Raw genomic sequence first — 12,168 nt, 5'->3', positions numbered from 1 at the left:
TGGTATTGTGGCCATGCATGATTTGGAGCTTGAGCAGTTAGATGTGAAAATTGCATTTTTCTAATAAAGAAAAAAAAGGACTATGTTTGCTTGCTGAAAAAGTTCCTTTACGGTTTGAAACAGTCACCAAGACAGTGTTACAAAAGGTTTGATTCCTTTATGACTTCTCATGATTTTAAAAGAAGTAGCTTTGACAGTTGTGTTTACTTTAAGAAAAATAGTGATGGTTCTTTTGTGTATCTACTCATTTATGTTGATGACATATTGATAGCAGCGAAAGATAAATGAGAGATAAAAAAGGTCAAAGCCCAACTAAGTGAAGAATTTGAGATGAAATATTTGAGACCAACAAAGAAGATACTTGGTATGGAGATTCTCAAAGATAGAAAAACAAGTAAATTGTACCTAAGTCAGAAGGGGTACATTGAGAAAGTTCTTTGCAGTTTCAATATGTAGAATGCTAAGCCTGTTAGTACTCCTTTAGCAGCCCATTTTAGACTTTCATCGGCTTTGTTTCCACAATCAGATAATGAGATTAAGTACATGTCATATGTTCCATACTCTAGTGCAGTGGGATCTCTCATGTATGCTATGATTTGTTCACTTCCAGATTTATCATATGTAGTCAGTGCAATTAGCAAATACATGGCGAATCCCGGTAAAAAACATTGGAAAGCAGTTCAGTGGATTTTAAGATACTTACGAGGTACTATTGATGTTTGCTTATAGTTTGAAAGAACTACAAATTGAGTCATTGGTTATGTTGATGCTGATTTTGCTGGAGACCTTGATAGAAGAATATCTCTCACAGGTTATGTCTTTACAATCGAAGGTTGTGCAATCAATTGAAAAGCCACTTTGCAAACTACAGTTGCTTTGTCTACCACTGAAGCTGAGTACATGGCGATTACTGAGGCTTGTAAAGAAGCCATTTGGTTGGAGGGACTCTTTAGTGAACTTAATGAAGACCTTCAAATCAGTATAGTATTTTGTGATAGTCAGAGTGTCATCTTCCTTACAAAAGATCAAATGTTTCATGAGAAAACAAAACACATTGATGTTCGGTATCATTTTGTTCGTGACATTATTGCTTATGGTGATATTGTTGTGAGCAAAATTAGTACTCATGAAAATCCTGCAAATATGATGACTAAGTCACTTCCTATAACCAAGTTTGAGCATTGCTTAGACTTGGTTGGTGTTCATTGTTGAAGTTAAACCCTTAAGGGGTTTTATGGAAGAGGTGGAAAACTTGTTCGTTGAGAGTTCGCGATGAAGAACTTGTTCATTGAGAATTCGTGTCAAGGTGGAGATTGTTAGAATTAAGTGACCTGAATCCTTATTTAAATAAAATACATTGGCAAAATAAAATAAAAGTAAAATCCATATAGAACTACTCTTCTTTTATTTTATTTTAGAATAAGGTTTTTTAAACATTATTAAGCTCAATCTATTTGATATTGATTAGAATAAGGTGTTTCAATCTTACTACACTCCTATTAGAATATGGTTTTACAAGCCTATAAATAGACATAGTCTACTCCTCTTATAATTATTCGAATTCGACATAGTGAATTATCTTCTCCTCTGTCCGTGGTTTTTTTTCCCGAAAGGGTTTCCACGTAAAATCAGTGTGTTCTTTATTTTTCTCTCTCTTTTTCTTTACGATAAATTGACATTACTAACGTTCTATTTTTTTTTACATATATATTCTATAGTTCTCCCAAATCCTTCCAATATTTTTATAGTATTAAAAATAATATTAAAAAATTATTCTTGATAAAAATAAAAGGGAAAATTTTCTTGAAGAAGTCAAATTTGGGAGTAAAAGTTGGAACTTTTACTATTTCTTTCATATTTTTTATCCTTTGTTTGTCTTACTTTCTTGACTATTGTAGAGTTAATACAAGTTTTGAGCTTTACAGGGTCTCGATACTGACATTTTCATTAGTCAAGCCGTCAATGGATATACCCTCAACCTACTAGTGTGCTATCTCTTAATGGAAAAGAGGTATTTAGATGTCTCGATAGTTTATTAGTGGAAATTGGGAAATCAATTTGCACGGAAAAGTTCAATATTTTTGAGATGCTAGTTAGTTATATGCTATTGTCATAATTCAAAATTAGTGAAATAATTAATTCGTAGTAGAAAGTTATTTATAAATGATGAGATCCACTACTTAAGCTACTATTTGTTATGGTTGGTTACTTGGTTGCTTTTGGTAATGATTTGTGAAATGTGATTGTTGAAAAATGGCCAACCATGATGTTAAAATGATTTTTGTTAAGTGCAATCAGTTTGCATGCATGTTGCAACACGTGTGTATGTTGCTCAATCTTAGTTTCATTATTGTTTTGAATCAATTCTTTACTTTTTAAATCGATTGTATATTGTTTTGACTCAATTCTTTGTTGTTTGAATCGATTCATTATTGTTTTAAATCGATTCTTTTCTGTTTAACTCAATTCAAACTCTAACAGTGATAGTTTCATTTTTTTAATGTTTTTCTCATTGTTGAATCAGGTCCATATATATTTGAAAATATAATGTGGAACAAAATTTTTATCTAATTTTTTGTAGTATAATTAACATATATAATATATGTTGTAACACCCTTAACCCGTATCCGTCACAGAAATAAGGTTTCAGAGCATTACCAAATAATCGTAATTTAATAATTCATTTCAAACATTTCATAAGTCATAAAATGTTTCATCATTAACATGCATAGAATCCCTTATTAAGCCTTTGAGAGCTTGAAAACACTTTAGAAACGATTTGAGACTAAATCGGGAACATTTGAAAATTTTAGAAAAAAGTTAGAAAATTTTAACTGCAGGGTTCACATGGTTGTGTGAGCATTCGAAATAGGGACACACGGCCGTGTCCTAGCCCCTATCTGTGCTCATGTAACCCTCTGACTTGGGTTATACGGCCAAGCTACATGCCTGTGTGCTAGGCCATGTGCCAGGCCGTGTACCCTTTTGAAATGGCCTCGCATGCTCGTGTGCTAGCCATGTGTCTCACATGGCCAAGTCACACGCCCGTGTGTCTAGCTGTGTGGACCCAAAATGTGCCTTAAACAACAAATTTACCATTTCCTACATTCTTGGGCATTAAACAACTCAAAAACAATTCGTTTAACCTGTTGAAAACACGATCAAATACATTCAAAACATGTCAAAACAATCATCCTAGGTGCCTAACCAATGTACCCTCATTGGTATTACATATATATCATCAAAACATGTCATCAATGCATCATTCAAATGAAGATTATAAACATGCCAAAATCCATTAATTTCACCTAGCTCATATATACCTAAAACATTAACTTATTACCTCATTTACAATCCATCCACAAAATAGCTATCATTTAGACATCCTAGGTACATGCCAACACAAAAGATAAACATCACCACATTTGATTTTGGGATCGTTGTTGGATGTTGAATCAGATATCAAAGAGAGAAGTACCTAATCTGCACACAGAAAAACAAAACCGTAAGCTAAGTAAAACTCAGTGGTATTTCTATAATCCGAATATTTAAAAACAAGATAATATAATATGCACAATTGAATTATAAGCACATATTAATGTCTAGTATCATGACTATCATATGTTAGTCTTTTAATTCATACATATTTGCATATCACTTTATACTATATTCAATTTACACATGCTATCATATTTTATTTGTTAAACAATGTCCCAATTCACACAATTGCTATATAAATAGTTATTCACGTATCAAACCACCTTTATTCATACAATGGCATTAGCCATTCAATACTCAATTCATGAATACATCATTCCATACCGTACTCAATTCTCATCACTTGCTATATAATAGCTTTCATAATTTGATCCACATATCATTTAAACAATAATATTATCCATTCCATATCCAATTCATAAGTACATAACTCATGTATCTCATTTTCAATTCACATACAATATCATCCAATATCAATCATAGTACCGTTTTATTTAATTACCCCTATTAACATGACTCGGACTCGGACAAATACACGGATCCAACCAACACATTAGTTTGGCACCCAATGCCTCATCGGATAAATCTGAAGTAGTAACTGTGCCCAGCGCTATATAAAGTTGACACCCAGTGTCTAATCGGTTAAACTGAAGAAAATTGGCACTCGGTGCCTCATCGACTCGAGGTCGAAGAAATCCCTAAACTCTTCCTATCCTATGGCATGCCATCTATATCCGACTCAGCCCGATACAGTTAATAATGTTTAATTTCACATTTCATATATAACCAATATCCAATACTAATTTTTCATATAATCACATATATACACATGAATTAAATTCAATCTATAATAATCAATATCCAACTTTCATATTAACACATATGTTCATTTCAATTCAATAATCAATACATTCAATATGTATCTACCAATTCAATCCATTTCAATCAATTATCAAAATGTCAATTACTCACCTTAACACTTACCATATGCATTAAATTGAATTATAACAATTAACAACTAAGTTCGGATTATAGAAATACAAACCAGGAATTCCGAGCCTTCGACATCGATTTTATCCTTCCATTTTTTTAGTCGAGAATTTCGGTACGACGTTAGCTATGGAATTAAAACAATTAAATTCATGAATATAACACAATTCAATTTCATATTGAATATTGGATATTTAAATTTTTACTCAATATTTGCCTAAATTCCATTTTAGTCCCTAAATCTAGACTAATTTTTATTCTTTGCAATTAATTCTATATTTTATATAATTTCTACTTTAAACTAAATTTAACTCCCTATTTTCACTTAAACCCCTAAATTTCAAAATGTTCACAATTTAGTCCCTATTACTCAAAATTTACAATTTATCATACAATTTAATCTTTTTCCATTTCTAACTTGAAAATCTATCAATTTAATCCCTAATACTAAAATTATTCAACATTGACAATACTTAAAAACTTAATAATTGGTAAAATTTCAACATGGGTTGGGTAACCCATACCAATTACAAGAAAAGGGACTAAATTGACTAACCAATTAAACTTTGAAAATTTGGAGCCCTAACCTTGCGTGACTTCTTCTTTTCTTCTTTCTCTTTTTCTTTCTTAATTTGTATGGCTTTCTTTTTTTTTATTCATTCTTTTAATACTTTTTGTTTTATTATACTTTATTTTATTATTATATAATATATATTTACTTAATTATTAAAATTATTAATATTATAACATATTTTTATAACATAGGTATAATTACTACATTGTCCCTTTAATTTATTTTTTAATCTATAATTCAACTTTCATCCTATACACAATTTAGTCCTTATACCTAATTACTTTTAATTCAAGTAAATTCGCTTAACCGAAACCTAATTAACTACACAACTAGCTTCGTAAATATATTTAAATATTTACGAGTCCAATTTATGGGAACGGAGTCCCGAGAATGTACTTTTTGACACCTCTAATTATCGGGTCATTACATATGTTATAGGAAAAAAAAATATATAATATGTCTAATTTTAGCTTGATCCTCCCAAGATTAATATCCTAGCTTCGCCAGTGCATAACCACTTCGATTGATATTTGTTTTTGTCGTTATAAAGTAAAAATAAAATTATCACTATATTTTCACCCTATTGAATTTTATTCTTTACTTTTATTTATTAAATTTTGCCGTTAAAATTAAATTGTCTCAAAATTTAATAGAAATATTTTGGTTTAAATATGAACTCTTTCGAAATTTAAAATTTAGTTCTTATACTTTAATTTTGAGATATTGAGTCCCTATACTTTTTTGATTTAAAAATCTCAAAATCTCAAAATTAGATAATATTGAATTTTGTTTAATCTCAAAATTTATAAATTTTAATCTCAAAGTTTGCCGTTAAAGTTAACAATGTCTAATATAAAATAAATTTTTAACCCTCAACATTAGCAGTTTTTGTCAAATTGGTCCTTATGTAAAATAATTTTTTAAAATATTATTTTTCCATATTTTAAATAAAACATAAAATTTAATAAATATATTTTAAAATAAAAATTATAATTTTTAAAAATAATTTATACAAAACAAAAACTCTTTAAAATTCAAAAGATAAAAAAGATTTAAAAAATATAAACCAAAATTCCAAAATTTAATGTTATCTAAATCGGATTGGACCAACCCGTCACACCAGGAATCCATTGGGGTATTGGTCCAATGAGAGATAAAAAAATCGATTCACTTGCAAATTAGTATGGATTGGTTGAACTATGCTAAAAAATCGATTGAACTTATTTCAAACTAGTTTGATAAATTGGTTCCTAAAAAGACTGATATGACCGATTCAAAGCAAATACAATAAAAAATAAAAAATCATAAAATTATAAAATTGGTTCAACTATTTGTTTAATTGATTTTTAGTCCAGTTCAATCAATTTGTACCGGTCACAGTTAACCGATATTTAAAATTTTTAAACTTTTTAGCCCTCAACATTTATAGTTTTTTTTGTCAATTTGGTCCATAACCTTTAAAAGTGCGTGAAATTTTTAATTAAAATTTTATTTTCTTATTTTAAACAAAAATTTAAAAATTATGATTTGTTTTAAAATAAAATATTAAAATGTTTTAAAATATAAAAAATTTCAAAATTCAATGTTATCTAAACCGGATTGGATCGATTAGATCATGAATTATTTAGGTATTGATCCAATGAGAGATAAAAAATTGGTGAACCGTTAACCAATCCAATTTAGATAATATTGAATATTGAAATTTATATTTATATTTTTGATTAAAAAATTGGTGAACCACTAACCAATCCAATTTAGATAATATTGAATTTTGAAATTTATATTTATATTTTTAAAAGCATTTTATTTTATAAATTTTAAAGAGTCTTTTATCTTTTTAAAATTTTATTTATTTAAAATAAAACAAATAATTTTTAAATTTTTATGTACTTTTGAAAACTGTAAATGAGTTAAAAATTATTTTAACTTTGACTTTGTTAACTTTAATGGCAAAATGTAATGGAGGGACCAAAATTTTAAATAAAAATATAAGGACTCAATGTCTCAAAATTAAAATTTAAATATCAAAAGAGTACATGTACATTTGACATAATTAAACAAAAAAATTTGCCTTGGAAATATATATATATAAGTCACCATATAAATTGGAAAATGGTATGAACAATGGCGAATCTATAGAGAATAGTAGAAGTGCTCATGGGTCTAGTTAAGGTCGGGTCTAAACATTATATTAATATATTTTATGCTTATCCAATTTTGACTCAGCTTGAAATTTGGGTCTAAAATTTTGTCTAAACCCATCCATATTTGCAAATAATTAACCCAAACTCATTTTATGCCTACCCATATTATATTTTAAATTTTTTAAAAATATTTATATTATTTATTTTAATATTTAATAATTTTATATATTTTTTATTTATTAAATTTTTTTATATAATCATCTTAACATTATTTTAATATTTACATTAGAGTAATATTATATGTTTAGTATATGTTTATTTTTTTAATGTGTTCTAAATTATATAGTATATAAAAATAACATAATATAAAGATTATAAACTTAAAATGGGCTGGGCCAGGCTCAAGCCTTAAATGTTCAAACCCGAGCTCGGCTCATATTTAAAATGGGCTTAATTTTTTGCCTAGACCCATTTTTTGGGCATAATATTTTTGTCCAATTCTTTCTAAATTTCAGGCAGACCTTCAGGCTTGAGTGAGTAATCTAATCCATAAATAGGTCTAGAGAGTAGGCACTTGGTTCCCAAAAATGATTTTTTTTCAATTTAATCTTCTTATAAATAGATAAATTATAAATCAATATATAGTGAGATTGCACTTTCGCCCTTTCATAATGAAATGTTTTTAATTCAAATTAATATAAAATAAAACTTTACTTATCCCCTTAAAAATAAATTTTTTTGTTTAATCCTTCCAAAATTATAAAATTTTAAATTAATACATAATGAATTTATATTTTAATCTATAAAAAATATTATAATTAAATTCTGATATGCTAAAATGTAAGAAATATAGGTGCGATCAAAACTGAATTTAGATAAGAAAATTTTGATCTCAGGCTCATTCGAATCAATCTGAATTATTATAAATAGTAAATTCGAACATCTAATCTGATCCCCCAAACAAAATGAGACAAAACGATGATCGTTTGTTGTGTTGAGGAAGACCGCCAAGTCAACCACCCGATTGTGGACTGTACAAGTACTTGTCAAGCAAACAACTTTCTTTTTTCTTTTTTAAATTTTAATCAATAAAGTGATCATAATTGACAAAACAATGATGTTTTAGACTCCCCTATCAGTCCTTTTCTTCCTTTACTCTTCATAGAATCAGTGCTTTTAAGACTGTTGTTCCTTTGCTTCTTTTTGGTAAAGCTTTTCTCTCCAGTTACCATTGTTTCACAGGCAAGTTTTCTAGTTTATTTTGCAGAAATTTGGGCTCTCTTTTTTTTCCCCAGTTTCTGCTTCTGGTTACTATTATGTTTTTTTTCTTCAGAAATTAAAACTTGAACAAGTGTTTCTGTTTCAATGAGAACCCAAAACATAGTCATAAAGTACAGTTTTGAATTTACAAGCAAATTAAAAGTTTTATCCATTTAAAAGAACAATGTTTTAGGATTGCTTTTCTTTATATGTTTTTTTTTAGTCAAACCCTCATTTTAAGTTAACAAGCTTTAAGAGCTTAATTTTTATGATTCTAACAATCAATCCTCTGAAAATCCAATTATTAACAAGTCTAAATTTGTATCTAACCTTTTTAAGTTTTCATTTAGATTTGGGGAAGTTTTAGTATGCAGTTTTATTTTGCAGGGATCAGGACTAATTCAAGGGTTTGATAATGAGTTTTTCCATCAGAAAAACGAGGCCGGAACCGGAACTGCCGACCATGGACGACGACACCGTTATCTGCTTGAAAGTTGTGGTAGACAAGACAAAGGATAGAGTTGTTTTTGTTGAATCTGATGACAAGTTTGTTGATGTTCTCTTCAGTTTCTTGACAATGCCAATGGGAACTATAGTTAGGCTCACCCGGAATCGAGGACCGACAACGAATATAGGATGTATGAATAACTTATATAACAGCGTCGAGATTCTCGATGCTCTGTATCTTCGAACGAAAGCCTGCAAGACCATGTTGCTGTACCCGCGAAACGGAGCAGCTGCTCAATGCAAGAACCTGAAACTGGCAATCCATGATGGTGCATCCCTAAGATATTTTCTTTGCTCAAGGACTGATTGTCGCAATTCATGTTTTAAGCTACTAAGTCATTATCCAGATGCTATTTGTTGGTGCGGAGAGCAAATGTATCCGGTAGATTTGGTCGAGAATAAAACTAGGAGAGTAAGTTCTGATGACAAAGACCGAGGAGTGTTTGTCAAAGGACCGATTCGATTGATGATAAGCGATGAATTGCGTATAATGCCTCCATCAACTGCGGCAAGCTTTTCTTTGTTTTCTGAGCTTGGGATCGAGGACATGAGTGTCGTCGATGATAGGACTTTTTCGATGGGAAAACTCGAGGTGATTACCAACTAATGGTATACTGATCTGTTTATGTAATAATACTTGGTCCTAAAATTGATTATCTCTTGTCTTCTTTCAGGCTTTAAACTTGCTCAAGTGTTTGCTAGTATCAAAGACACCTTTGACGGAAGCTCTGTTAGATCATATCCCAGTTCTTTCGCTAAACGATACAGAAGATCTCGAACGGGTAAGCATCGGAAGACTAAAAGGGGAGGCATCGAATGAGGATGGGAAGATGTATGTGAAACTCATGGTGAGTAAATCCAAGAACAGGGTTTGCTATTGTGAAGCAAGTGAAAATTTTGTTGATTTGCTCTTTAGTTTCCTCACTGTTCCACTCGGTTTTATAGTAAAAGAAATGCAAAAGGGCAGTTCAACAGGCTGCATAAATCACCTATACGATAGCATTCAAGATCTTGATGCTAGGAACTATTTAGTATCTAAGGAAACAACAGCAATGCTGATCAGTCCAAAGCTTGCTCCTGGTTTTAGATATGAAGGGCAAGCATTAGACATTGAAGAATACATGCATCAACCCTACTATCTCACACGGTCCCAGAACATACTAATGCCAACTTCAGATGAGACACTTATCCCTCCCGGTGAAACGGTTTATTCTTCGGCTTTAACTGTCATGGACCCAAAGTCTCATCACAATGACAATTCAAGTAGTACTGGGTTCATAAAAGGACCTGCAATGTTCACCATAACAGATGATCTCATCATATCTCCAGTGTCCTCAGTCACAGGTCTTTCTGCTGTAAGGAAATTGAAGATACCTTTCACCGACATCGAAGAACGAGTCGTGTATGTTGGCAAAGAGGAAGTATGTTTTAACACATCAAGTTCATTGCAACCATAACAGATGATCTTATCATATCTCCAGTTGTCCTAACTATTTTCTTTTCTTCCTTCCTTTGCAGGCTTCATGTCTAATGGTGGCTGCTCTCATCTCTGAATCCGCTCTGACAAATACCTTTCTACTTAAAGAGATGGAGCAAGGATCTTAATCAAGTGCAGTTTCAATCTAGAATCATCCATGGATACAATGTTTGCTATCAGTTCATACTTCATTGTGATCTTAATGCATATAGGGCCTTTTTTTATTATCAAAATAATATAAAAGTTTTTATTTACATGGTTGTGGATTATTTACGAAAATAGGTTGTTTTCTACTGTGTTTCTGGATGCCTTCAATGTGTCAAGCGGCACCACCTTAAACTCCACACACTCATCTAAACATTATTAGTGAAAAAAATATTTTTTTAAATGGTGCTACCAATATATCATGCAGCACTAAAAAATATGAATATTTTTCCTAAATACAAAATAAATATCATACGAAAAGAAAAAAAATCATTTTTTAAAGTGAAATGTGTGAAGTGACATCAAAGTGAATTTAAAAAAAAAAATTTAGTCATTGCAAAAATCAAAGTTGAGCTTTCACTAGTTCAACATTGTTACTAGTAGCTGAAATGTGTCTTTGGGAAAAACAATCAGTCAATGCATTGGTGCAATCTTTTTTAGAATTGAAATCAATATCACCTGATATATAGCATCACTTTAAAAAATATTTTTTATATGATATATATTTTATATTTATAAAATACTTGTATATTTTTGGCTTCGTCTGATATATTAAGGAAAATATCTTTTTAAGTGATGCCCTAATATATCAGACAACGTCAAAAAAAACATTAGCATACAAGAAACCGTCTTTATCTATTGATATTTATATTATATAATTTTTAATTAAATTTAATATCTTTAAGTAAGTTATCATGATTGTAACATAATCATATGATGTATATGCCATTTATTTATGGGCTAATAACATGAAAGGCTCTTGTATTTAAGTGTTTGTTCTAATATGGTACCTATACTTTTAAAATGTACTTTGTTTTTGTTAATTATGTTTTAGTTGACGTGTCGTGCTAACCAATAAGGGGCCGCCACGTGATAGCCTATTAACTTTCAATCGACAATCGTCTTTTTTTCCATAAAAAAGATAAAATTAAGAAAGAAAAAAACATTTTTTTTCTAGATTGCTTTCTTCTTAAATGTCGGAGGCCCCTTTCTTCTATCTTGAATGAAAAAAAAAAAATCCTTCCTCTCTTATATATGCGAAAACGATGAACCCTAATATTTATGCCATATATAAATTCTTCCCTTCTTAAAGTTTTTTCGTTTTTTCCTTTTAATTTGAGTGATGCAAGAAGAAATTGGAGTAAAAATTCCTCTTATTCTAGTACACATTCTAGTTCAAAATCTCAAGTAGAAGAAATAAAATGTCATCGTGGTGTTAAGGCTACTATTCAAATGTCAAAAACACTAAAAATATCCTAAAAGGTAATTTAGTAATTAATTTCTAATTGATGATGAACTAATTAAGAATTAAGATTAATGTATAAAACTTATATATTAGGGTTATGATCTCGAATTACATGTATATAATTTTTCTGACATTTTTATCTTTAGAAAAGAGAATCACTTTCTCTAAAAACTTGTTTGTTGATATGAAATATCAAAACAATAAGATTTCACGATCTCAAGATATTAATGGATTCAAATATGTTTCGCATCTAATTTTTATTCTTAAT

At 29.8% G+C, this 12,168-nt stretch overlaps 1 protein-coding gene across 1 annotated transcript; it reads left to right on the top strand.

Moving 5' to 3' along the window:
• Window positions 1–8,299: 8,299 nt before the first annotated feature.
• Window positions 8,300–10,741, top strand: LOC105788740 (uncharacterized). The gene is made up of 4 exons (XM_012615778.2): window positions 8,300–8,448; window positions 8,854–9,565; window positions 9,648–10,394; window positions 10,492–10,741. The coding sequence occupies exons 2-4, from the start codon at window positions 8,882–8,884 to the stop codon at window positions 10,576–10,578; spliced, it is 1,518 nt and encodes a 505-aa protein (XP_012471232.1). The 5' UTR covers window positions 8,300–8,448; window positions 8,854–8,881; the 3' UTR covers window positions 10,579–10,741.
• The last annotated feature ends 1,427 nt before the right edge of the window (window positions 10,742–12,168 follow it).

The sequence above is a fragment of the Gossypium raimondii genome, chromosome 2, assembly GCF_025698545.1.
Source record: "Gossypium raimondii isolate GPD5lz chromosome 2, ASM2569854v1, whole genome shotgun sequence".
Lineage (NCBI taxonomy): Eukaryota > Viridiplantae > Streptophyta > Magnoliopsida > Malvales > Malvaceae > Gossypium > Gossypium raimondii.
This window is presented reverse-complemented; position numbering and strand designations above follow the sequence as displayed.